Raw genomic sequence first — 24,506 nt, forward strand, 5'->3', positions numbered from 1 at the left:
AACTGTTATATACTCATACTGATTTGGTGGGATTTTCTCTTAACCAAACCAAACCGCAGCGGAAAAACCCCTATTGTGTATCCAACCATATCATCTTTGTAATAAACTCTAAAGCATGCGCACGACGCATGAGGCACATTTTAGCACGTCGGTCCGTTAACGCTTTTGTTCTTCCCGTTAATTATTTACATTTTCCCCACCTGTTATATCCTTGATGTAGCTCGTCAATTGTTGGAATTCCATATAACACCGCACTTGAATATAATTTAATCTCCTTACAAAGGAGAGAAGAAAAAGTTATCGCAGTCTCTCGCTTATATTTTCTTCAGATCCGTCTCTCTCTCTCTCTCTCTCTCTCTCTCTCTCTCTCCCCCCCCCTCTCTCTCTCTCTCTCTCTCTGGCTTGGAGAGCTGGAAAGGTTTTCTCGCCCCGGATCTCACAGGGATCAGTCTCCCAGCGGTTTGCAGTTCCTTCGGTGTAGAAACCCTGGTTTTGAACCCTCGGTCGAGGGTTTCAATCCTTCTTCGCAAATCAGATTTTGGGTTTTGAAGCGTCGATCTGGGCACCATGGCTGCGGCAAGTGCTCCGATCACCATGAAAGAGGCCTTGACGGTTAGTTCTGTTTCATTTCTTCATCTCTCAAGAGTTTCCTGTCTAGATTAAGTGGTTGTTCTAGAATTTAAGCTGAATCCGTTATAAGGGTAGACTTTTGGATTGATTTGATGTGGCTTTGGTCGTTCTGAACGTTCCGATGTTTATTTTCGATTTTGGTCTTCTTCTATTTGTTACTGCTGGCGTTGATGAATTTAGGTCATATTTGTCCCTCTCAATTGAAAAGGTTTGTAATCAATTTCCGAGAGAGCTTGTTGGCTGTAGTTTCACTTGAAATAGACTTATAGGAATACGTATGGTGGATTTGCTATTCATAGCTCAGGTAGGTCCCGGATCTGTTCAGATCTATCGGACAGATAATTATGTTGTCCTCGAGTGCTTGATCTTTCTGGTCACATTTGAAAATTTCGCCTCTCCCATTACTCTGGATTCCAGAAGTTCGGTGGCGCACGATCTTCTTCTATTTTTTTTTTTTTTGATTGAAGTTCTGATCCGGGAGGGTGAAGTGTATTGTTCTAATACCTCTTGCTTATTCTGCTTCTCTTACAGTTGCCAAGTATAGGAATCAATCCGCAATTCATCACCTTCACACATGTCACAATGGAATCGGACAAGTACATATGTGTTCGGGAGACATCCCCTCAGAATAGTGTTGTTATCATCGACATGAACATGCCTAATCAGCCGTTGAGAAGGCCCATTACTGCGGATTCTGCTTTGATGAACCCAAATACAAGAATTCTTGCTCTCAAAGGTAAGATATATTTACTTCATTGAGTTCCTGTTGATACGAATTGTCAACTTCTGGTTTTGCATTCTTGCATTTGACGGAAGATGAAATAACTAAGAATGCTATTAAGCGATGAACAAATAGGTTCTGTGTTTATGATGTCAGTTTCTTTCTTCATAATTTTGAGATGCTTTGATGTGAAGTTTGGGAGCTATTGGCCATTTGTTATTTGCCAGTGTTCTGTTGTCTCCAATTATTGGATAAACTAGAAGATGAATCAATTGGTTTCCTTTTACTCTTGAAGTTGTACTATGCAAAGCTGGTGAATTACTAGCACCGTATTAAATTAATATTCAAGGTCCTTTTAATATCTGTCAAACCACTCACAAAATATTGATCAGCATTTTAATTACACATTTTATGTTATTAAAGTTAACAATGTGATATTTCCTATCAATGCATATTCTTATACTACTATCCTCGAGATATGTTCTTATAGGATAAACTAGGTTGCGGTCTTGCAGATAGTAATAAGCATGCAAGGATGTGTGTTAAATTTTGATTAAGGTGTATAATTTCTCCCTGTTTAATTTTAAATGGAAGGTGTATAATGTTTCTCTATTTTACACGGTATTGTTGTATTTTCTGGCTTACATGATTTATTCAGATGATCACCTTACTTGCTAGTCCTGGCTGGAGTTTTAACTTGTGGTTCCAAATCACTGCTTCCAGCTTGTTCAAACCTAAATCTTGAAAAAAATCTCCTTATTTCTTGTTCTTGTTCAAATTCTGGGTCAAAAAATAAAGAAGAGGAAACACTAGTTGTATATTCTTCTCTTATCCTATCCATTCTAGCCTTTTCTTACTTCATTTTCATTCCTACATAAATCTCCTACTACATTCGAATTTTATAATATTTATCTTTCTGAATATTCTAGGTGAAGAAAAAATACAGAAGATGAAGCACTAATTGTATATTCTTCCCTTATCCTATCTATTGTATCTTTTTCCTACTCCATTTTTGTTTCCATGTAATCCCATATTCAAATTCTGTAATACTTATATTTCTGAATATTGTAACTGAACTTCGGAATTTTGAAAATTACTATAAAAGTCAAAACTTTCTTTTGGCATCATAGCTTTTTTTTATATGAATGAGAATTCAATTTTGGCATCATAACTTTCTCAGTGACTTATGTTTCTGATGTCAATAGCAGTGCATTTTCCAGCATTTCCTTTCTCACTTTGCCCGTCCTTGTAGTGTCTGGATTCTGGAATTCAAATATATTTTTCATCTACTTAAGACCTTCCCTTTTCAAGACGATGTCAGTTGATGTATTTTGGACTTGGTATGTCTGTGGTGCACTTATCGGAATTGTTGACTGTTGGCACTCCTTGATATGTGACCTTCACTACCAAATTAGATCAGTAACTTGATCTGTATGAACTGTTACAACATTTTCCTTTTTTCCGCTTATAAAAAGATCCCATTTTTTTTCTGAATTTATCATGTAGGTCTTGGTCACTTCCTACATTTGTTCTGCTTGTGGATACTTGTTTTGTGTATAAAAGGACAAAAGGCTGGACATGAATAACCATTAATCTGATGTCATAGAATGCTTTAAATGTCCATTGATATGTGACCTTCACTACCAAATTAGATCAGTAACTTGATCTGTATGAACTGTTACAACATTTTCCTTTTTTCCGCTTATAAAAAGATCCCATTTTTTTTCTGAATTTATCATGTAGGTCTTGGTCACTTCCTACATTTGTTCTGCTTGTGGATACTTGTTTTGTGTATAAAAGGACAAAAGGCTGGACATGAATAACCATTAATCTGATGTCATAGAATGCTTTAAATGTCCATTGTTCAATTTCTCTTCTTGATTCATGAACTTTTGATGCTTATGTCACATTCTCAGTGTGGATATTCATGAACAAAGTGTCAAGTTGCTGTCAAGACTAGTGCGAATTTAGTTAAGATGGTTAGAAGGTCTGCCAATGGATTGGCGGATGGGTTAACTAAACAAAGAGTTAATATACATTATTTGTTTTGGGCTCAATGTTAATTGGGTGGTGGGGCTCTTTGTTGTAAAGGGTGTTATTTCTAACGACTTCTTGTTGTACTCTCTTCTTTTTAAATTTTAATAAAATTCTTTGAGTTGCTGATAAAAAAAATCATGAACAAAGTGTCCTAAAAAATTCTAGGAAAAAGGCGAAAAAAGAAGAAGAATATAATCTGCATTCTTAATGGCAATATACTCCTTACTGATTCCATTAATTTGTGTACACATTATGGGTGCTTCTTACTGTTTTATCTTCTATCTGGCTGATGAATTGACATTCTATTTGAAGCTCAACTTCCTGGAACTACTCAGGATCACTTACAGATATTCAATATTGAAATGAAAGCAAAAATGAAATCACATCAGATGCCTGAGCAGGTGAACACTGGACCTCTTCACTCTGTACTGATACAGGAACTGTTTCTGAAGTTTTATCTTGTTTTGAGGTGAATGATCTCATTCAGGTCTTCAACACTTCCAACCTTTTTGTTTGTTTAGGTTGTCTTTTGGAAGTGGATTACCCCCAAAGTGTTGGGCCTTGTCACACAGACCTCAGTATATCATTGGTCTATTGAAGGTGAGCCACCTTTTTTCTTCTTCATTGCAGTTCTATCTGCATCTACTGTATTTCTTTCTTTTCTCCAATTATCATGTTTGTTGAAATATTTTAGTTTTCATGTAATGCTGTCCATGGTTGGGTTGTTTGCTTTATTGTGCCTAACTATATTACTTGTATAGGTGATTCGGAGCCTGTAAAGATGTTTGAGAGGACTGCTAATTTGGCAAATAACCAAATAATTAATTACCGGTGTGATCCCTCAGAGAAGTGGTTGGTTTTGATTGGGATTGCTCCTGGATCACCTGAGGTATCTGCTTTTTTTATATGCCCTGTGTCATCATGTTCTGCTGTATTACCAAGGCCTCTATGAATCTGCTATTTGCAGGCTGAATTGTGTTAAAAAAGATAGCTCTAATTGCATCTCTAATCCTATATTGTTCCTTTTTGGTTTCAAGACCTGGATCTTTCAAGAGAATAGTCACTATCATGCCACAATTTTATAATAAATTATGCATATGCATACTTATGCTCAAGTTGGTGAACAGTGTAAGAGGTGCATATGTTGAACAAGTTGGAAAATAGGGAATTTGGAATAACAGTTTTATTTCATTACCTTGAGGGTGTTACACCTGAGCTTTTGTGACTGTGAACAAAGTACTTTTCAGCCAAAAATTCCAATATCTTTGCTGTTAAGGTAATATATAAAGGATCAAGACTACATTTGATGCTGGAACCTGTGGCATGTGTTGAAAATTATGCTGGTCAAAGGTCCAGCTGTCAATGATGGTAGCACCTATTTAATATATGGAACTCCCCTTTAATATTTCCTGCTTGAGTTGAATTTTGGCCTGAGAGGTCTCCTTGGTGAAAACCATAGCTAGTAATCCTGATTCCATAATTGTGGTATACCATGCCAGTTATAAAGCTTGAAGTGTTATTGTACTGATGTGTAGTTGCGTGAGTAGAATTTTAATTGAAATTGTTAGTTATCTTATGTGTACCACAAACTGATCTTAGTGGCATTTGGTAATGGCTGAAGTGGTCAATTTGAATAATTTATTACTTTGACTTGTAGTGGATAGTATAATTAAATGATAAATGGTATAATAATCAACCCAACTCAACTTCAGCCATTAAGGGGCTCTCAACCTTCTAAATGACTTAATCACTAAAAGACAAAACAACAAGTCATTCAGTTCAGCCACTTCAGATGTTAACAAACATCCACTTACTTTGAGTATAAAATGTGTTTAATTACAGCTGTTGAGTTTGCTTTTTGTTTTCCCTAATTATACCCCTTTTTATGATCTATTACCGGTAATTGCATAGTTTCACAAGATGCTAGTACTATTTTTTTCCTTTTTTATTTTTTGCCTAACTATGCTCCTTTTTTGCTATTTGAGACTTCTAGAAATCTAATTCTACTTCTTCTTGCTAATCTTGATTGCAGAGGCCCCAGCTGGTCAAAGGAAACATGCAGCTTTTCTCTGTAGATCAGCAACGCAGTCAAGCTCTTGAAGCACATGCTGCATCATTTGCATCATTTAAGGTGCAAACCTTTCCCTATAATCCATCAAAGAGCTGTGATTGTTTAAATATATACACTCAGTAGTATTGAGGCGTCATACTTGTTTTTGTTACAGGTTCCTGGAAATGAAAACCCTTCTACTCTTATTTGTTTTGCTTCAAAGACCACAAATGCTGGTCAGATTACATCGAAGATGCATGTGATTGAACTTGGTGCTCAGCCAGGTCCTTTTTTCTTCCTTGGCATTTGTCTCCCTTGTTATAACACTTGAGACTGAACTAATTAAACCAATGCTTAGCATTTATTTTTATTCATGTGCTTTTGATCTGGATCTTCTCTCAGTGCTTCCTGAAGTAACAAAATACATTTGATTAACTATCCATATTACAAAAATGTTTGTAAAAAACATATATATCGGTTCTCTATTTCCTTTTTGCTCTGCATATACTCAAGTTCATGTATGGACTTGGGAAATAATGTGTTTTCCGCATCATCTGTGATATCATACTTTCCTGTTCAAAATATCTTAACCTGTTTTTCTTTATAGCTTTTGTTCTTTGCACTTCTGATGTGCAATTCTTGTTAGCAGGCAAGCCATCTTTTTCAAAGAAACAGGCAGACCTTTTCTTCCCCCCCGATTTTGCTGATGACTTCCCCGTGGCAATGCAGGTACATCTTTAGCCAATTAATTGTTGTGTTGGTTCTTGGTGAAATGTAGCACTGGCATTTTAATCGTTGACTTCTTATTTTACAGATATCTCACAAGTATAGTTTGATATATGTGATTACAAAGCTTGGACTTTTATTTGTATATGACTTGGAAACAGCAACTGCTGTTTATAGAAACCGCATTAGTCCAGATCCTATATTTTTGACAACTGAAGCGTCATCAGTAGGAGGATTCTATGCTATAAATCGGCGAGGGCAGGTTTTACTGGCTACTGTAAATGAAGCAACAATTATTCCTTTTGTCAGTGGTCAAGTATGTTTATGAGCTTCCAAATTGTGCTACTAAAGAAATCATGTAATTCCCTTTTTTCTTTGGCTGAAGCAATCATCAAATGCTATCTTGTGACTTACAGTTGAACAATCTGGAGCTTGCTGTTAATCTTGCCAAAAGAGGAAATCTTCCCGGGGCAGAGAATTTGGTAAGTGGCAACACATTCTCTTTTTGTATCCGCATAACCACCAAGATTCATGACTGTGACTGATTTCTGAAAAGTTCAAGCAGGCAGGCAATGAGTCTTCAATATGATGCCTGATGTTGTTGTGTGCCAGATCCAATCTCTTATATGATCAAGAATTCGGTTGGATCCACCAATGGGATGTAGCATGGTATAATTTAGGACTTGATGGTTAGAGTTGGCCAGTCATGTCGTCACCTTTACATGGAAGGAGGGGTGAGGGTGGGGAATGAGAGGGATAACCATAGTATAATTCTCAGTAAAAAATTTTTAGGCCTTTCTCCATTGATTTACCATTTTTCTGTAATATGCTTCCAAAAAATTAACATGATGCCATTTGGTACTTCTGTTTTATCTGTAATTTTGAAGTGCTTTTTTTCTTACTATTAAATGGTTTATATACTAGGGTCTTTGGTTCCATGTCAAAAGCTTGTTATTGACCATCTTTTCTTTCTCAGGTTGTCCAGCGATTCCAAGAATTGTTTGCTCAGACAAAATATAAGGAGGCTGCAGAGCTTGCTGCTGAGTCACCACAGGGAATTCTTCGTACTCCTGACACTGTTGCAAAATTTCAGGTATTACATTTACATGATACTCCTCTCTTTGTTTGTGAAACTCTTTGGCATGTCTGCTTTTTCAATTATATTTGTATACACACTTGTAGAAAGAGGCATATAGATAAGGAGAGGGAAGGCAGAGGAGTTCTATTGTAGAAAAAAGATGCAAAAGAGAAGCATGCCTGAAACATGAGGCAAACTGAGAAAATAGAGCAAGGTATCAAGAACACTCCAAGGGACAACATTACATCAAATAAACAAGCCAACCATGTCCAACCTGTCTATCAAAAAACCATTTCTAACGTAGTGATAGTACTCACTGCAATAGTGCCTACTAAGTTCACTACTTGACTTTATATGCTCAATCTAGACCGCAATGATGGAACCTTTCTGATATCGTGCAATGTGTACCATAGGCATTCAAGGGACTATGCAATCATTATCTTGAAGAGGATTCCCCTGTATGATAAATCTCTCATAACTGATAAGGGAAAAATGTATTAGGCTAAAAAATGTGCAAGGACCATGGATTTGGTGAAGTTGTTCTTCCAGGTAGGGTTCATAAGCACTTAACATGTTACATTGTTACTTTCACAGTCTCTAAAAGCACCTCCAATTCCCATCAGACCTCCAGAATCTAAAGTGATCAAATGTAAAGGCTCGATTCAATGGTGATCCTTTTTTTGTCAGGGGTGGGGAGGGGCACAGATAAATGTAATATGGTATAATAGATCTCAAATCTGTTTCTCACTGTCAAACTATTATGCTTCTTAATATCTCCATCATAGAAATTTTAGTGAAGAACTTGGTCATACCAAAATGATGTCCTATTATAAAGAGTGGTTCTGTACTGAAAGATGCCTCCACATGGTCTTCCTTCTTTTGCTTGACAAGGTGCTGTGCCAACACCCAGGAAGCTTGTCTGTATCCTTTGGAATAGACAACTGAATATAAAACAATAGAAGCAAAGAAATAAACAAGTTATTTACCGAGTCCACGTAGGCCATGCATGTGGTTCAGATATTGAGATGGGTTTGCTGATTCTCATTATATTTTCTTCAGCTCTGTTTGTTTAAAGTGCAAATCTGAACCAGATAGAAAATTTGCACCCAGTTCAGATATCAGATATGTATATGGTTGTAACTGTTATTTGCTCTCTTACCTGATGCAAAATTTGTACTGTTGTCTTACTGCACTCATAGATGGTGCAAATTGTGTCCCAAAAACTTACGTGAAATTTGCACCACCTTCTCTCTACCTTAGCATCCTCTCATATAAAGTGTAGAGGGCATCATTTTACTCCCTATTTTACTCTGGATCCTGAACAAACAATTTTCCACTTTCATTCTCTTTTATACAAATTGGGGACCACTTCACTTTACTTTCGTTGTACTCATGAAACCAACAAAACAAATTCAAACCTGAAGCAAAAGTGAACTTGAATTTTGCACAGCCATTTGCATTTCCATGCATTTAGATGCAGTGTAAGATAAAGAAGCCTTCACTCTGATGAGATTGTCTTCTTTGTCCTACCTTTCTTGTCCAAAAAAAAGTGCCACTTTGAATATCTGTTTTTTATATGTCTATTCTGATACCTGTATAAGGGTGCTATATCATGTTGGATATTTCAACTTTTATTGTAAATTGCATATGCAATACCATAACAAGCCCTGTTGTTGTAACTGGGTAACATAGGTCTATCTATTTTTCATTTGGCATCCAGGATACAATAGTAATAAAAAATCTATTAGAAAATATAATGCTTTTATTGTTAAAAAACAAGAAACTACTATTTATGTTCATCCTTTGTTTTGGTTATATTGACCTCATTGCTAGCAATTGTTTCTATTCTACAACAAAAATGTTTCTGTTTCAGACTAGGTTCAACCTTAAGCATGTGCCTTCTTTTATGTTTTGTTAATCCTTATCCAACTATATGTTTTTTTTTTTGGGTAGGATATCATTCCTCAATAAAATGAAACATTGCTGTTTTTCTTCGTCTTTTTTGGGGTTATACATTCCTTGCTGCTAGTAATTTCTTCTGCTTCCGGCTGGATTCAATCTTCTAGATATTTTTCATTTGTGCCAGGACTTCTCATTTGCTTTATTGGATATTGTGTATATATTTTGACGAAAGAGATTGTTTTTGTTCTCTGTATTCTTGAGTGTCATAGAATTGTGAATAAGGTTTTAACTCTATTTCAACTTGTGGTACTTACGTTTTGTAGAGTGTTCCTGTTCAAGCTGGGCAAACACCACCTTTGTTGCAGTATTTTGGAACACTGTTAACCAAGGGAAAGCTTAATGCATTTGAATCACTGGAATTATCACGCCTTGTTGTGAATCAGAACAAAAAGAACCTTCTGGAGAATTGGTTGGCTGAAGACAAGCTTGAATGCAGTGAAGAGCTTGGAGATCTTGTGAAGGTTTGATTTGGGATTTGAGATTGTACTTTGGTACACTACTTATGCAAGAAATTTATGAGACTGCATTCAGCATTTATGTTTGAAATGGGATCTTATTTCTATTAGTCCAGTTTGTGGGTCTTTCCTTTTAATATGAGTTGATGATTCCTGTCACCTATCTCATATCATGTTTGTATGTTTTTATTGTAGACTGTTGATAATGATCTTGCTCTGAAAATATACATCAAGGCTAGGGCTACTCCAAAGGTTGTTGCAGCTTTTGCTGAACGAAGAGAATTTGACAAGATTCTCATATACTCAAAGCAGGTAATTGTTGTATGCTTTGTATGCTGGTAACTATCCTACATCTCTTGTGAACATGTTTTTTGTATTTGTAGTTAAAGAAGCTACACTTAACAAACAGTTGTTTTTTCTTTGTTGTCATATTTTTTATTATTTTATCATTATTTTGATTTCTTTTTTATTATTATTGAATTGCGATTCTAAGTCTCTGACCCAGACTTGATTGCTGCACTAATACAGGTTGGGTACACACCTGACTATCTATTCCTTCTGCAAACAATTTTGCGATCTGATCCACAGGTATTACTTTTGTCCATTTCTCTTCTTGCAGGACTGTTAAAGAGTTTCGATTTATGTTATGGATATACTGTTAAAGGGTTTAAATTTTAATAATTCTTTTTCAGTAAAAGGAATGCTGTGCTTATCAATCCAAAAATAGGAATCTTGTGTTGCATTTCTTTTTCCCACATTGAAAAGAACTTCCAAAGATCTTTTTCCTTCTTTTGGTTCCCCTTGTACAGAAAAGCCCCTTTTCCATTTGTACAAACACAATGCATAGAAGAGTTTAACCTTTGAAAATGGTGTATTTTGAGCCACATGCAGAATGTGTTAATTAATACTAATACTAATGCCTCTTGAAACCTATTTCTCAGAGAATAGCTAACATTTAGCTCTGGATTGCAGGGAGCTGTTAATTTTGCACTAATGATGTCGCAAATGGAGGGCGGTTGTCCAGTTGACTACAACACTATTACTGATCTCTTTCTTCAGGTTAATCTTTTGTATTTTCCTTTTCTTTGGTTTTTTTTTTTAATAGTTTCACTGTAAAATGCAGCTATATTCATTTAACCATCCAAAGTGTATTCAAGCTGCAAGTTTACTCTGTTCATCCCAATTTTTGTTGTTTCTCCATTTGTTTTTTCTTATAATTGTCTTACACGATATTCTTTACTCCAGAGGAATATGATCCGGGAGGCAACGGCTTTTCTGCTAGATGTTCTGAAACCAAATCTGCCAGAACATGCATACCTTCAGACAAAGGTTATCCATTTACCCATTGAAGCTGATAGTTCATATTCATCATTTTTTTTGGTACTCATGTATTTGACCCCCATAATGCTGGTTCCAGGTCTTGGAAATCAATCTAGTGACTTTCCCGAATGTGGCAGATGCTATCTTAGCCAATGGAATGTTCAGCCACTATGATCGTCCCCGAATTGCCCAACTCTGTGAGAAAGCTGGTTTATATATGCGTGCCCTTCAGGTAAAATATATTCTCATAAGGGATTTATATATTACAGATGACTTAAACAGTTCCTTGAAATAAATCTGGTGTATTTGATGCAGCATTATACCGAATTGCCAGATATTAAACGTGTCATTGTGAATACACATGCCATTGAACCACAGGTTTGTGTGCTATACTTCAACATTTTATATTTTCATTTAAGGGAAGAGTGTATAATTGATACTTAATTATTTGTGGTATTCCAGTCACTTGTAGAGTTTTTTGGGACTCTTTCCAGAGAGTGGGCACTGGAGTGCATGAAGGATCTTTTGTTAGTTAATCTTAGAGGGAACCTGCAAATAATTGTGCAGGTAATTTTCATTTTGTTGTTGATTTTTTTTTTTTATCACTCCTGTTCTTGACTTGAGGCTAACTTGTATGTTTTCTGCAGACCGCCAAGGAATATTGTGAGCAGTTGGGAATTGATTCTTGCATAAAACTCTTTGAACAGTTTAAGTCATATGAAGGGTTATACTTTTTCCTGGGATCACATTTGAGTTCTAGGTATGCACTGTGGAATAAAAATACTGTCCCTTATTAGGTTTATGCAGCAGACTTTTTTGCTTATCTTGGGTAACTTGGCCAGTGAGGATCCTGATATTCATTTCAAGTACATTGAGGCAGCTGCTAAAACTGGACAAATAAAAGAGGTTGAGCGTGTCACAAGAGAATCAAACTTCTATGATGCTGAGAAGACGAAGAATTTTCTAATGGAAGCAAAGCTTCCAGATGCACGGCCCTTAATAAATGTCTGTGATCGTTTTGGTTTTGTTCCAGATCTTACGCACTATCTCTACTCAAACAACATGCTTCGATACATTGAAGGTTATGTTCAAAAGGTAAGAGTTTGTTCAAGGAGTTTGATTTGTAAGGATGCTTGAACTATGCTATATGCTAGTCAAGTTCGGTTATTTTCTGAGATGCAGGGGGAAAATCAACTAAGGTCTTTTATCTCCTTTCTAGGTCAATCCTGCGAATGCTCCTCTAGTTGTAGGTCAGCTGCTTGATGATGAGTGCCCTGAAGATTTCATTAAAGGTCTTATTCTTTCTGTCCGCTCTCTACTTCCAGTAGAGCCTCTTGTTGAGGAATGTGAGAAAAGGTGTGATTGATCCCTTCTCTATCTCCATCTCTATCCTATTTTACTCACTTGGTCTCATAATTTGTTTGTTCCTTGTAGGAATCGTCTTCGCTTGCTTACTCAGTTCCTGGAGCATCTTGTGAGTGAGGGAAGCCAGGATGTACATGTTCATAATGCTCTTGGTAAAATCATCATAGACAGCAACAATAATCCGGAGCATTTCCTCACTACTAACCCATACTATGATTCACGTGTTGTGGGTAAATATTGTGAGAAACGAGATCCTACCCTGGCGGTGGTCGCTTACCGCAGAGGACAGTGTGATGATGAACTTATCAATGTCACAAATAAGAATTCCTTGTTCAAGTTACAAGCCAGGTTTGTATACTGTTGTCTAGTTTTTATGTGTTATTGCATCCAGGGGTATTTTGATGTTCAAAGTTTATTTACTTATTCTTTTCTTTCAGATATGTGGTTGAGAGGATGGACTCTGACCTCTGGGAGAAAGTTCTCAACCCTGATAATGTGTACAGAAGACAGCTTATTGACCAAGTTGTATCAACTGCCTTGCCTGAAAGCAAGAGTCCTGAGCAAGTTTCTGCAGCTGTCAAAGCTTTCATGACTGCTGATCTCCCACACGAGTTAATTGAGCTTCTTGAAAAAATTGTGCTCCAGAACTCTGCCTTCAGTGGAAATTTCAATTTGCAGAATCTGTTGATCCTGACAGCTATTAAAGCAGATGCATCAAGAGTAATGGATTACATTAATCGGTTAGACAACTTTGATGGACCAGCAGTTGGGGAGGTGGCTGTGGAAGCACAATTGTATGAAGAAGCATTTGCCATCTTCAAGAAGTTCAACTTGAATGTTCAAGCTGTGAATGTCCTTTTGGATAATATTCAAAGCATTGAACGGGCTGTGGAGTTTGCATTCCGTGTTGAAGAAGATGCTGTTTGGAGCCAGGTGGCCAAGGCCCAACTTAGGGAAGGGCTAGTGAGTGATGCAATTGAATCATTTATCCGTGCAGATGATGCAGCTCAATTTTTAGATGTCATCAAGGCTGCTGAGGATGCCAATGTATATCATGACTTGGTGAGGTATCTTTTGATGGTGAGACAAAAGTCCAAGGAGCCCAAGGTGGACAGTGAACTTATTTATGCTTATGCCAAGATTGATAGGCTGGGTGAAATTGAGGAATTTATCCTTATGCCAAATGTTGCTAATCTCCAAAATGTTGGTGATCGCTTGTATGATGAAGCCCTGTATGAGGCTGCAAAGATTATTTTTGCATTTATTTCTAACTGGGCCAAGCTGGCTATCACACTAGTGAAGCTGAGGCAGTTCCAAGGTGCAGTTGATGCAGCTAGGAAGGCAAACAGCTCAAAGACATGGAAAGAAGTATGCTTTGCTTGTGTTGATGCTGAGGAGTTCCGCTTGGCACAAATATGTGGGCTCAACATCATTATTCAGGTGACATTTTTAGACATTTTCTTTGATGTCTAGTTGCTTACTTTGACGGTCTGTTTTTAGTGTATTCTTTAGTTTTGGCCCTGGGTTATGTGGATCTCTAGAATATAGAGGCCAAAGTGAACAGAGATTTGTCCATCATTATCCATGACTTTCCTGTATCGACATGTGGAAAGGTTGCACAAATCATTGTTTGTTGTCCAACCCTAGCATTTTCTTCTTTCTCAAATTTTGAATTTGATAATGCTTGGCATTAATACACATTAATATCACAATATGTTGTTGACCGTTCTAGGTGGATGACTTGGAGGAGGTCAGTGATTATTACCAGAGCAGAGGATGTTTCAATGAGTTAATCTCTCTCATGGAAAGTGGTCTAGGATTGGAGCGTGCACATATGGGCATCTTCACTGAGTTGGGAGTTCTATATGCCAGATACCGTCCTGAAAAGCTTATGGAACACATCAAATTGTTCTCAACCCGTCTCAACATTCCTAAGCTTATACGAGCTTGTGATGAACAACAGCATTGGAAAGAACTCACCTATCTGTATATACAATATGATGAGTTTGACAATGCTGCAACTACCATCATGAACCATTCTCCAGACGCATGGGACCACATGCAATTCAAAGATGTTGCAGTCAAGGTTGCAAATGTGGAGCTCTACTATAAGGCCGTGCACTTCTACTTGCAGGAACATCCTGATCTTATTAATGATCTTCTTAATGTTCTTGCCCTTCGTGTGGACCATACACGTGTAGTAGACATAATGCGGAAGGTATGGTTTTATTTATGAATTTTATGCTATTATCAACATTTGTCTCCTCAATGAGGTTCAAAATGTGTATGGAGGTTGGAATAAATTATACTGATTCAATCTTGTCCTGGTTTTGGATTTCTTCTTGCGAGTTTCAGGCAGGTCACCTGCACCTGGTGAAGCCTTACATGGTTGCAGTTCAGAGCAACAATGTTGCTGCAGTCAATGAAGCTTTGAATGAGATCTATGTTGAGGAGGAGGATTATGATAGACTGCGAGAATCAATTGATATGCATGATAACTTTGATCAGATAGGCCTTGCCCAGAAGGTCAGCATAATTTTGATCTCCTCGTTTCCCAAACTTGTACCCCCTCCCCCTGAAAAAAAGAAAAAAAAAAGCAAACTCGTTACAAAATCTATGCTTTTACTTACATTGCAATGTGTCTGAACAGGTTGAGAAACATGAGCTTCTTGAGATGAGGCGTATTGCGGCTTATATCTATAAAAAGGCAGGTAGATGGAAGCAATCCATTGCATTGTCAAAGAAAGACAACCTTTATAAAGATGCCATGGAAACATGTTCACAGTCTGGCGATCGCGAACTTTCAGAGGAGTTGCTTGTTTATTTCATTGAGCAGGTATTTGAGCCTCTCATCTTTTACCTGACTGTTCTTGTTTTCATCGTCTTATTCTACATTCACATTTTTTGTTTGCATTTTGTGTTTAGATATCTATTTTGTTATGATATTTATGTTAAAAAAATATCATGTTTTTTAAGAGATGCTTTTTCTAGTCATCAAGCAAGGATATCCAACACAGCTTGTGAATCTTTTACACACGTTAGATGGCATGCTGGAAGGTCTCCACATATTTGCAACACAATCTTAAAAGTTTGCCATGTGACCGCTAAGACCACTTATGACATGAATAGGAAATGCATCCTTTTCTTAAAGGATTGCTGGAACTAAAAGAAAATCAAAACCTGGTTAAAACTTAAAAGGAAAAGAATTTTCTGGGGTCTATGGCGCTGAAGTGCAATAGGGCTATGAATTCATGGGCAATCCAAATTTCAGTCAGTTGCCTATCTTATCTTTAGGACATTTGGATTGGCAGCTAATCCATGTGCGTTTGGTGAGGGCAGTTTTCCAGCAGAGGGATATGGATGAACTGTATTTACTTTCAGTAATATCATTTATCTGGAGACTGTTTTAGGTTTTCTACAAATCCTTTTTAAACAACAGATCATTTATGAATCTTTTTTTATAAAACTTTTCCATGGTTTCCTTGATAGAGATTTAAGAATTTCGGACAAATAAACCATTGTTTCACCCATTTGCTTGGGTGCACCTGCTTTGCAAGTGCCCGATATGCCTTCCGTTGGGTTTAGTGAACTTGAAGATGATAATTTTTTGTTTATACTGTATGTTCAGGAAAAGAAAGAATGCTTTGCTTCTTGCCTATTTGTTTGTTACGAATTGATCCGGCCAGATGTTGCGCTAGAACTTGCCTGGATGAATAATATGATCGACTTCGCTTTCCCGTATCTATTGCAGGTGATCTCTTTGTTACTACCATCTGTTATCTCCCATCATTCTTGAATTTTATGTTAGAACTTCTACAAATGTATTTCTCACCTTTCTGCCTTTCTGTCACACTATTTGCAGTTCATCCGTGAGTACACAGGCAAAGTTGACGAACTTATCAAGGACAAACTTGAAGCTCTTAGTGAAGTGAAGACCAAGGAGGAGGAGGAGAAGGAAATGGTTGCACGGCAGGTTGGCCATGAGAACCCTTTTATCATATTTCTATTGCTTCTCTTATTTTACATGTGGGGAGCTTTTCTGAAAAGAATAGTTTACCTGTCGGCGCTTGCACAATTCCAGGTTGTGTGGATTATTCTGGGACACGGTGTATCTCAAGTCAGAAATACTGTGTTGAGATACAGTGTATCTCAAGTCAGAAATACTGTGTTGTTGAGATACAGTGTATCTCAAGTCAGAAATAGTTATTTTTAGATTGTCAATTTCATTAATTTCTCCTACCTTTGGGTGGGGAAATGTTTACTGTCTGATTCATTATGAGGTCATTTTTGGCCATGCATATAAAGTGGACAGTAAAGTTTTAGTCCTGCAGCCAAGGAGGGGAAGGCAGGTGTCCGCTGGCGCTGTTTCTTTTTTGTTGGATAATTTTCTAAGCTATTGGAGATTTAATGAAGTGAAGAAGTGATGTTTAAAATATTGTTTATGCATTTTGGTTGCAGAATATGTATGCCCAGTTGCTGCCTCTTGCTTTGCCTGCACCACCAATGCCAGGGATGGGTGGAGGTTTTGCACCACCACCACCAATGGGTGGGATGGGTATGCCTCCAATGCCAGCTTTTGGCATGCCCCCAATGGGCACCTACTGATCGAGAGTGGCAACGAGTAAGGAATAGAGTTAGTAGTCACAACGAGCAAAGGGGAAGTTTGCGGTCTCTAGGATATATCCAATTGCACTTGGGGCGGATGGAATTCTTTTCGTTTCATGTTGGGGGAATGTGAAGGTCTCAGGTCCCGAATAAGCTCTTTTGTCGTGTTTATTTTTGTTGTAGGGTGTGGTTAAAAAAATATATATTTCTCAAATATTCTTTTGGTAGCAGAGGCTTATTTTTTGCTGCCGTTGAGGCCGAGCTGAGCATTTTCTGCCTGTCGAACTGTGTTTTGTGGCGCCGGGAAAATGTTGTGCAGTCGATGTTGTGCAGTCGATGTAATCTGACATTGGCGAATGTTGTAGGCATGGTGGTGGCTTGTTTGCCACGTGTATAGGTCGATGGTCTTTGTTGTTTTAGATATTTTTGTTCGTTCTTCAATTTTATAGATGTAATTGATTACTTCCCCTTGTTTTGGGCTTTTTTCCGCTCTTGGCATGATGCCTTTTTTCTGGTTCATTTCTTGCATCAATCAAATAGGCCAGATGATATGAGAATTATTTGCGGTTGTGGTTTTTTGGCATGCTCACAAACCGTATTAGATGTTATGCCTAACAAATTATTCAAAGACATGAGAGACATGAAATATGCATTCTTATAAAAATGTATAGCAAGGATTTCCAAAAGGGTTATTCCTAGCGTGTAGGAGCACTGCTCAGTCTATAAACCATAGAAATGCTTCACCCCTCTTGTTTCATGGTTGCTGAGGTTATAAAATGGGACCTGGGGTCATAGTGGCTGCTGCATGCATGCCAATACAAAGGTGGCTGTCATATGGAATGCGCAGTGCTCCTACAGGCTAGTACTCGCCTTTTGTATAGTTGGGGAATTGTGATGGGGGGAATTTGTTGCCAATTTAAGGGGGTATTCGTATTTAGCCGGGGGTGTTGTAAAACCGTGGAGTTAAAATTTCTGAAGTGAGTTTCAATGAGGTTTTCCCTTCAAAATATTTTATTGTTTTATTAATTTTTGGGTTTGGAGGGTTTGTCAGGGGTACCTTATTATCATACAAATATGGCATATGACATAACATTATAATAGTAAAAATGTCTTCTTTATAATAGTAAAAATGAATATACTTTGACAAAATGAAAATTCATAAAAAATAAGTCATGAACTCATGAGATGGTATAAACTATAGAGGGCAAGTGATATAGACATAGAAAAGCCCTTGAATTCACTTTTGCTAAGATACTGTCGTAACAGAAAATAAGTCGCTGCATCTAATTCAATGTGGGGCCATAGCAGCAAATAAAAGGCTTCGATTTAGTTGTTTCAGTGCATAGCTAAGACACTGTCGTTGCAAATGTGGGTCTAAAGCTTTTGAGGGGAGAAAAATAGCGCACATTGATTAAGAGAAAAAATAGCAAATAAAAATGAAAAAAAAAAAAAGAGAAAGAACCTAAATGCAAATAATCACAGTCTAGCAACGATTTTTTTTATAAGAAATAGTAAAAAAAAAAGAGGAATTGCCACCTAATCGACTCTTTCTTTGATAATTGATACGTAAGTTGCAGGAGAGCCCGTGCAACTTACGTATTTTTTTAGGGGGTGGGGGGGTGGATATGAGAGAAGATAAGTAAGACTGTAAGAGAGAGAGAGAGAGAGAGAGAGAGAGAGAACACATTTTTTGAGTGAAAGAGACAGTAGGAGAAAAAGAGTTTCGAGAGAGTTGGCCTGCAGTTATGAGAAATGTGAGATCGTATGCTTGATCTAACATTTGGATAAAGTTTCACAATTTTTACGAGAAAATATGAAAAATCATAAAAACATGGTACCCAACCTGATTTTAGTTTTTCCTGTGTTTTCTATAAAAGGATTTAAAATACCAAAAAAAAAAACTGATTTTATGCTAGTTAGAATTTCACGTTACTTCAAACTCGGACCTTTGGGTTAAGCCCATCCAAATTTATCAAAAGCTCAACCCAAGCCTGCCCAACCATAATGCAGTTGCTTGTTGGCCTAGTGCTTAAGATGCTTGACATTATTTTTATCATGACAATTGTATGACATTTCAGATAAGCAGTCAATTTTTTTCAAATTTCAGTGCAACATCAGTTTGGTGATCCAAGATCACCAAGGTGATTAAAGAATCAATTTGGCAAATCAAAAAACCTCCCCTCTCAAAAACCCTAATGTGAACCTTTGTAGTAACATTTAAAAAAATTGGTTTGTTAAATTTGATTTCTATTTGATTTATGTTTGCTATCCTGCTGTTCTGTTTTCTCAAAAAAAAAAAAGGATTTCTATTTTCTTTCTTTTATGATTAAATAACATTTCTATTTTTGTCCTTGTGTCGCAAGCTGAAATGGAGCACTTGTGAACACATAGGTACCAAAACATACTAAGATAGTTTTAGAGTTAAAAAGCTATAGGTCCACTATCCATCTAATATGATTTTGACCATGGGCTTAAACTAGACTCAAGAAAAACATAACAAAAATATATTTTATTTACATTCTTTATACGTATTTTCTCGAACCCGCATTTTATGGTAAGTAGTATTTCATTTACTTTCGACGGAAACTATGGTGCGTGTCAAAATTTTTATTACATCACACCTATTTCAACCAATCGCATCAAAGAGGTCAAATGGTCTACTACATTTTCATTCATATACATTTCAAAAGATGTATATAACAGTATACACACATACATATTACTTTTATTTGTTTTCATCTTTTTTAATTATTATTATTATTATTATTATTATTTAATTATGACATTAATGGTGTACATATTTAACCTAAAAGGTTAAATTGTTAACTTCCTACTAAATAGGAAAATAACTCCATTTTTGGTTGATTTTAATTTTGTATTTTATTCCTATCATTAATAAAATAATTATTCTTTGGCACACTTATTTTTTTAGGGTAAAATAGAAAAACCACTCCTGAAGTTCTTGACAATCATAAAAACCTTCCCTATAGTTTCATTTTAACAAATACCTCCCATGAACTTTTGAGAAACTCAACAAAAACCTCCCTTTCGTCATTGTTCCAGATGGAAAACGTTAGATTGATGCACTAGTTTTTTCCAAATACCCATTCTACCCTTTTATAAATTATTTTACATACAAAATTACCGAAATCACCCCATTTTAACTCAACAAAAACCTCTTTTAACGATCATTTCAGCAATTTTACATACAAAATTACTGAAATATGTTTTTTTTGTTGAGTTAAAATAGAATTATTTCAGTAATTTTGTATGTAAAATAATTTATAAAAGGGTAGAATGGATATTTGGAAAAAATGATGCATCAATCTAACGCTTTCCATCTAGAACAGTAGCGGAGGTTTTTGTTGAGTTCCTCAAAGCTCCAGGGGAGGCATTTGTTAAAATTAAACTATAAGGGAGGTTTTTATGATTGTCAAAAACTTCAGGGGAGGTTTTTGTATTTTACCTTTTTTTAATATGGTCAATTAATGTAGGAGTTAATGGAAAATTGGCTTGTTTACTCTTAATTCTTATCTCTCAAGAGGAATCTTTTAACTTTAAGGGGCGTTCTTTTTTCGGATTTTGATAGGGGGTAAGTTGCTTAATAGGATTTTGGTTTCCATTTACCAAGAATCCCATGTTCTTTTTTGAGATTTTTGTGGCTAAAATGATCATTGCCTTATTTACATGAGAAATAAAAGAACATGAGTAAATACACTTACCCGGATAAGTGTTTCCCAAAAAAAACTTACCAAGATAACTGCATTTACCTGGTAAGTAACTTATCGAAAAGCAAACGGGGCCTAAGAGAAAATTGGTTTTTCGTTTCCTCTTATCCCTTATCTCTTAAAGTGTAATGACCAATATCAATATACCTCTTAATGTAATTATTGCACTTTCAGATGTTAGACTTTAGAGCAAATAGACAAACTCTTAATGAAAGGGAATTGAATGAAGAAAAATGTAGTAGTTCAAATTATATTTTAGGCCCTCTTAGTTAGATAGACCAAATTAAAAAATAAGGGTATTCTAATTAAGAATATGATTCAATGAATGTTATTGAGTGTTATCAGATACTTTAGATATAAGAATTAATGAGAATGAGAAAAAAATGGTTGTTCAAATCACATTTCTATTTTTACAATGAGAGAGGGACCAAATTAAAAAGTTGGGGTATTTTAGTTAGACAAAAAATTCACACACTCATTCACACTATTAATAGCATTATAGATGGGGTTTTAAATTTTTTATTTATAAATGTTCATTTGGTTTATTGTCTCAATTAAAGCTTTTTATTAAAATACAGATTTGCCCCCATGATAGCTCAAGATTAAGGGATAAATCCTATCCAATGAGAATTCCAAAAAATAAGACCCATTCACAATATATATCCTGTTGAAAATGCCATTTTGATGTATTGCATTATCACCTTTTATCATTGGTTTTGCATCAATTTTTATATAATGCATCATAGATTTTGCCTTTACTTAAATTGTAGTAATTGGTCTATGGGCCATGTAGTATTTGGAAAAGAATTAAAGATGGAAATAGTAAACTATTCATGGGTTGGGATTGAGCTTGGCTTTTACCAAAATTCTAATGGGTCCATCTTGAAGCCCAAACATAAAACATTGTAAAATTGAGCCGAAAGTCCCATTCATGAATAGGTGTTAGGTAGTAGCTTACCCATGTTTAAAAATAGCAATGGGGCAAGTTTGGGGAATTTGGATTAGTTGAATGTTTTAGTTGTTCAGCATGCTGTGGAATCAATGATGAGGTTCCACACCAGTAATAAATTCATGGGCCCCACTATAAAAGATGCGGACCCATGCATGTAAATAATGGCATGAAACCTTATCATTGGTTCCTCATCCCATTGAACAACTAAGTCGTTCAACTAAACCTTGCTTGAGTTTGAGGTGGAGACCATATTTCCCATCTCCAACCTTGACTTTAAAAAAATATCCATCATTGACCTCAATCCTCATTAGGGATAAAAGTTACACTCCATACTTTCTCCCTATTGGACATGGGTTCCCTATGGGGACCTAAATCCTTGAAAAAAATTTAAATAAAAGTATTTTTTGAAAAATATATTTATTTAAAATAAATTGAAAAGTTTAAAATATAAATAATATTTTAAGTATATTTTGGTATATATAATATTATTTACAATATAATATATATTTAATATAAATAATATTTAGGGTAAATTACAAAAGCCCCCTATACATTAATGTTGCAACAAATACCCCCGACCATTAAGTAAGATGATAGAAAGCAATAAATTACCAAAACACCCCACTAAACTTTCTATATTTTCTTTCTCGCCATTTTCTCTTAAAACCTATGCAAAAATACCTTCATTGCTTCCATTGGAAAGTACTTGTGTCATATCATCGATGATCGTTGCCGAAAAAAAAATCTCTGGTAAGTTTATTAAGAAGGGACACTCACCATTGGAAAAAGTGTTGAAGAAAATTCTTGACCACCCTCCACGCAACACCATATGAACTCAAACTATTGGGTAGAGAAGAAACTTAGAAAATGATTGGAAGGAGAAAACCAATAATAATGATAATACAAAAGAAACGAAGAGAAAGTCAAGGCCACGATTTTCTATTTTGTAATTAGTGTTAACCCAAACCATAAACCAATAAGAATAGTAATAGTAGTAATTGATAAGCATTACCATTTTATTGCCAAAACTAGTAGTCTAGTATCATATTTTATCACGAGATTACTCATTAGAGGCTAGAAACTACTTCCTAATGGGGGCTCAAACAAACATGCTCACCAGTCACCACTTTATTTATGCAAAATCCATTTATAGAATAAGAATTCATTTTAATTCACTAAATAACAATATTATTTCATGACTTCTCTTGAAAAGAAGGATAATAAAAGGGGAAATTAAGGATTAGTACCCTGTATTTTGGCTCAAGTGGCAATTTGATCCCGAACTTTAAAATGTGACAATACAGTACTTGAATTTTTAAAATGTGATAATCCAGTACTCGAACTTTCAAAATATTACAATCCAGTACTTGTCGTTAATTAATCCATTAACCAGCCACTAAGTGATATTTGAAAAAGTAAAAAATGCCCTAAGAATGCATCTAATTCTCTTTATTAACCATCCAAACATTGAAAATAAAATGAATAGTCCCAAATTGTAGTTTCTTCTAAAGAATCACCAACTTTTTTGAATAGAAGATGTTATGATTTGGGATTGTTCAGTTTTTTGTCAACCTTTGGATGGTTGATAAAGAGAATTAGATGGCATTTGAAGGGTATTTTTTACTTTTTAAATGTCACTTAATGGCTGATTAATGGACTGGTTATGGTAGGTATTGGATTGTCACATTTTGAAAGTTCGGGTGTTGGGTTGTTGCATTTGAAAGTTTGGGAACCAAATTGTCACGAGCCAAAGTACATGGTACTGATTGGAAAATTTCCCTAAAAAAATAGGAAAGGGAAAAGCCCAAAGTATCACCAACTCAAACCTTTATCTATAGGATATCTCTATGTATTGTTAACATCTATATGTGTGTTCAAACGAAGAGCGAGGGGATTTAAACTCCAAAAGGAAAAGAAGAAGAAGAAGAAAAATTGGTGGAGCTCGGTGACAGATTTAGATTCTATATATGTTGGAACATACAAGAACTCGCTCCAGTTAGGTCCTTGGATAGTGACGTCAATGGAAAGCAACTGAAATCACATATCTCTGTGTTTGTTTTTGCTCATCTTGCTATGAATGTAGCTCCAGTTCTTCATATTTGATCCCGTTGAACTAAAACTGGAAAATAGGTTCCAACCTGGTAGAAGCTTGCATTGTCAACCATGTTCATATGAAATTATGCCCGATTGCTCATGTTGCAATTGTTTACTAGAACTTTCCTTTGTTTCGTTGTAGAATAAGTTGCTCAGCCTCAAAGTTGAATTGTTTTCGTAAGTATCTATCTCATTCACACTCGTTAATTGAGGCATCAAAGTAAACTCGAAATCAAAGGTGGTCGCCAGATGGATTTGATTGAAAGGTTTGAAATTTTGATGATGTTGAGACACAAGGTTGGAATTTGTTCAAACGGGATTAGTATCCTTCTAGAATTCAAACAAAGGAAAGGGATCAAAGGTTTGTTTTGTTAGAAAAATTTCTTCTGGGGTTCCATTGAGTCCAACAACATGGTAGCCTGAACTATTAATGGAAAATGCCTGCCCAAATTCCTCTAAGTTCTGTGTGCATTGAGGCCTTTCAAGCTGAGACGGTTGCAAAGAGGCTTCTTCCATGCTTTTCTTGTCATCCTGTAATTCAGCTTCGCTTAACGCGCAGCTTGTGGGTGGTTGGGTAAATTCTTTATTGCCTTAGTTTCTTTTTCAAGCATGAATTCCATGTAACTGTGCTACAATTTGCGCCCACATGTAAATCTGTTTGAATTGTTTTGTGATAAATCCAAATTTTATAGACGTTTGTTGAATCTGTGCAAGACATTGTTGCCGGACATTCTTCTTCAAGGTTGGACTTGTTAACGTCAATGGTTCAGTCTTTCTTGGACT

General features: G+C 36.0%; 1 protein-coding gene and 1 pseudogene across 1 annotated transcript; one reads left to right on the forward strand and one right to left on the reverse strand.

Annotated features, from left to right (window-relative positions):
• The first annotated feature begins 213 nt into the window (after window positions 1-213).
• LOC148868500 (clathrin heavy chain 2) lies at window positions 214-17,468 on the forward strand. The gene is made up of 30 exons (XM_088969285.1): window positions 214-612; window positions 1,162-1,366; window positions 3,701-3,789; window positions 3,910-3,988; window positions 4,150-4,277; window positions 5,421-5,519; window positions 5,614-5,722; window positions 6,088-6,167; window positions 6,253-6,480; window positions 6,581-6,646; window positions 7,141-7,257; window positions 9,468-9,665; window positions 9,855-9,971; window positions 10,188-10,247; window positions 10,632-10,718; window positions 10,905-10,988; window positions 11,077-11,211; window positions 11,295-11,357; window positions 11,442-11,546; window positions 11,627-11,739; window positions 11,822-12,074; window positions 12,199-12,335; window positions 12,414-12,692; window positions 12,782-13,784; window positions 14,077-14,562; window positions 14,700-14,870; window positions 14,995-15,180; window positions 15,973-16,095; window positions 16,207-16,317; window positions 16,803-17,468. The coding sequence occupies exons 1-30, from the start codon at window positions 568-570 to the stop codon at window positions 16,947-16,949; spliced, it is 5,103 nt and encodes a 1,700-aa protein (XP_088825411.1). The 5' UTR covers window positions 214-567; the 3' UTR covers window positions 16,950-17,468.
• A 6,122-nt stretch (window positions 17,469-23,590) lies between these two features.
• LOC148868501 (uncharacterized) lies at window positions 23,591-24,441 on the reverse strand (annotated as a pseudogene).
• Between the last annotated feature and the right edge of the window lie 65 nt (window positions 24,442-24,506).

Source organism: Nelumbo lutea, chromosome 2 (genome assembly GCF_056320005.1).
Source record: "Nelumbo lutea isolate HS-2025 chromosome 2, American lotus-T2T, whole genome shotgun sequence".
Classification (NCBI taxonomy): Eukaryota; Viridiplantae; Streptophyta; class Magnoliopsida; order Proteales; family Nelumbonaceae; genus Nelumbo; species Nelumbo lutea.